The sequence below is a fragment of the Anneissia japonica genome, unplaced genomic scaffold (assembly GCF_011630105.1).
Source record: "Anneissia japonica isolate Jap-2015-1 unplaced genomic scaffold, ASM1163010v1 scaffold197164_len2972_cov129, whole genome shotgun sequence".
In the NCBI taxonomy this organism is placed as follows: domain Eukaryota; kingdom Metazoa; phylum Echinodermata; class Crinoidea; order Comatulida; family Comatulidae; genus Anneissia; species Anneissia japonica.
The window spans coordinates 1-2,972 of record NW_022733110.1 but is presented as its reverse complement, the minus strand read 5'-3'; the positions used below and the strand labels follow the sequence as shown (position 1 = coordinate 2,972).

At 29.4% G+C, this 2,972-nt stretch overlaps 1 protein-coding gene across 1 annotated transcript; it reads right to left on the bottom strand.

Annotated features, from left to right (window-relative positions):
• Positions 1 to 362: 362 nt before the first annotated feature.
• LOC117115954 lies at positions 363 to 2,313 on the bottom strand (the record flags this gene model as incomplete). The annotated part of the gene is made up of 5 exons (XM_033259847.1): positions 2,237 to 2,313; positions 1,420 to 1,598; positions 1,127 to 1,174; positions 723 to 799; positions 363 to 522 (listed from the first exon to the last, which is right to left on the bottom strand). Coding segments are annotated over exons 2-5 (462 nt in total), but the record flags the coding sequence as incomplete, so codon positions are not given.
• Positions 2,314 to 2,972: the final 659 nt, after the last annotated feature.

Below are 2,972 nucleotides of genomic sequence, written 5' to 3'. Positions count from 1 at the left end.
TTGTAATGAAATATCAATAAAAATTATCCAAAAAATATAGTTTAATATTTATACTAGCCTATTTATATTCTATATATTATACATATTGATAATAATTAAGTCCACACTATCAAATGTTTTGTTCCCATATATGGGCATCATTAATATCCTATAACACCCATGTATGGGCAAAACACAAATATTTGTCACTTTTGTATTAACGACTAAAAAAATTGGGTAAATACAACAGTAAACATCTCATGGATAAAATTAAAGAAAAGGCAGCAGCTATTGTTACACCAGTCTTTATGAATTGCTAATTCTGATTGGATATTATTGTATGTATGGGCTGGATAAGGACAGTAACATAAAGTAAGGAAAACATAATTAAAAATATATTTTGGAAGATTCGATGCTAAGTTTGGTATTGCTAAATCATTAACTGTAGAATGTGATGCAATATATCCCAGATATTGATCGACACTTACCACCAATAACTCTCCATCTTTTTCATTATCAATAGTTTCTTGTAAACGACTCATTCTGTGTTAAATATACAGTAATATTAGAAACAGTAATACTGGACATGGTATTTTAATTATGAATAATCCTCATTCAAAGTTTTCTTACTACTCTGATTATATAATCTACAAAATATACTTACATTATTATAATCATTATTGTTGTTATTATTTACTGTACTACTATTATTAGTAAAAAAAAAAATACTAATGATAACTCACAGTTGAAGTCCAAAGTGTCTTGAATAAGCTAATTCTATACCACCATCCATAAATCCAAAACTGTTTGCTGGTGATACCTACACATTCAATGAATATCGTTAATTATACAAATCAATTATTATCATTACTATTATTATTATTATTATGATTATGATTATTATAATATTAATTTTTATGCACCGGTGACAAGCCAGTTTTTGTTTGCTTTAATAGGCACTTTAAAAATGTGTATTATTATTAAATTATTATTATTATTATTATTATTATTTCTTAATTCAATTTTTCATTTCAAGAAAGTCATAATAAAGCATAATGATGTGAAGTAACAGTGACTTACTAAATTGATTAAAATACTAAAAGCAAGTTGAAAGAATAAATATAGAATTGTTTTTTAATGAACTCACTATTGCGTCTGTAGCTGGAGCATCTTTGAATATGTCACCTTCACTAACCTAGAGAAGAAAATTAAATTAAAAAAAAGAAACTATTATGAGTACTCTACAGTACTGTACTGCTGGTATTAAAGTATACATAAGAGTGAACAGTACTTCATTGTAATGTGTACAATTATTTAATCTAAAATTTGCTATTGACTGATGTTGATAAAATATAATTGAAAATAAGATTATTTTGATAATTGAAAAAATTCATTAAGCAATTAACATGTATTCTAAAATTGACAATAATTAATCTTTACCACAACATTTTCATGAGGTGCAAATATATCTTGCCATGCCTTCACCAATTCCGTGTTAATATCTCGTAATTGATAAGAAACAGTTATTGGTTCACGTCGCTCCTCTTTCTTCTTCTTTTTAATAATGAACAGCTTCTCTTCCTTCTTATATGCTGCATCTGTCAATATTACATCCATATCTATAAATGAAAACAACATATTAAAACCATATGTTTTAATGTTGAAAATTGAGAAAAAATTATTATCCAATATACTGTAAAATATAATCTTACTTTAAATCAATCATGAAAAATTCATATCAAAAAGGTTTTGTTTTTGTAGCTTTCCAATCCCAAGGGCTAATTTGTAATTTTCTATTATAATTTATATTTAATTGTTCTATTATTAGGGGTAGCTGGCTCATCTGAATTATAGCAATGTACTTTGCTTAAGTTACCCCTGCCCCTGTCCAGCATTTCAATTATTTTTCAAAATAAATACATATTTAATTAAAATTAATTACTACTGCAAGAAAACACTATAGTACCAGAAACACAAACCTGCTGCAAAAAAAATGTTAAGAGGAGAATAATCTAACTAAACTAAGCCTAGGCCGCCTAGGCCAAGGTGCTGATTGAGTGCTGGAGCTGCTCAATCATGTAATCAAGATCGAGAATATCATCAAGAGTTAGATTAGAGCGCTAGCCTAGGCCTAGGCCCCCTACAGTATTTACCAACGAATACCATATTGCTAAAATTGACTGATGTTAAAATACCTTAGTTTGTTACTTGTTATATTGGGGAGTTGACTTTAAACTATTGTAATCGTAATACTTACCTTTAAATGAGAAAAAATCAAATTACAATAAAATTTCACTAGAGAAAAACAGCACGTAGTCGACGACGGACGGACAGCCCCTGAACTTTAATGACCCCATATATTTCTTTTCCGGGTCATCAAATCCATTCTATAACAGGGGAGATTGTTTTAATTGTTTGGTAACTATTAAAATGATACAGTTTCATTCACTAACTTTATGGTTTATTTCAAATTAATTTATAATAATAATGGTGCACTGTAACCCTTAAAGAATATATTTCAAAATATGATTATATATAAAACTTAATTTTGTGGTTAGATTTTTCTTGTTAAATTGCACACCCTGTACAGAATATGGGGGAACTACCCTTTTGGAACATTTTTAACAAGATGGCGGCGTCCATGAGTACGTCGATGAGAATTCCTAAGGTAAATTAACTGCAAATAACTAGATATCAATTACAAAATACACTAATAAATTATATATAGGTCTAGAGTCTAGATGCGGTGTAATAAGCATAGGGCCTAGGTGTAGTATCTAACTGACTAGGCCCTGGCCCTAGCCTAGGCCTAGAGAGGCCTTATTTCTTTAAAAAACTAGCCTAGGCTAGGCTTGGACCCTAGGCTACCTAGGCCTAGGCCTAAAAGGCTAATTAGGCTCCAGAGGAAAAAAATTTTTGGATATGTTCTAGAACTGATTTTTCTAAGACAGAAAAAAGTTGTTTGACGAAAAACTGGGGAACGGTGAATGAGA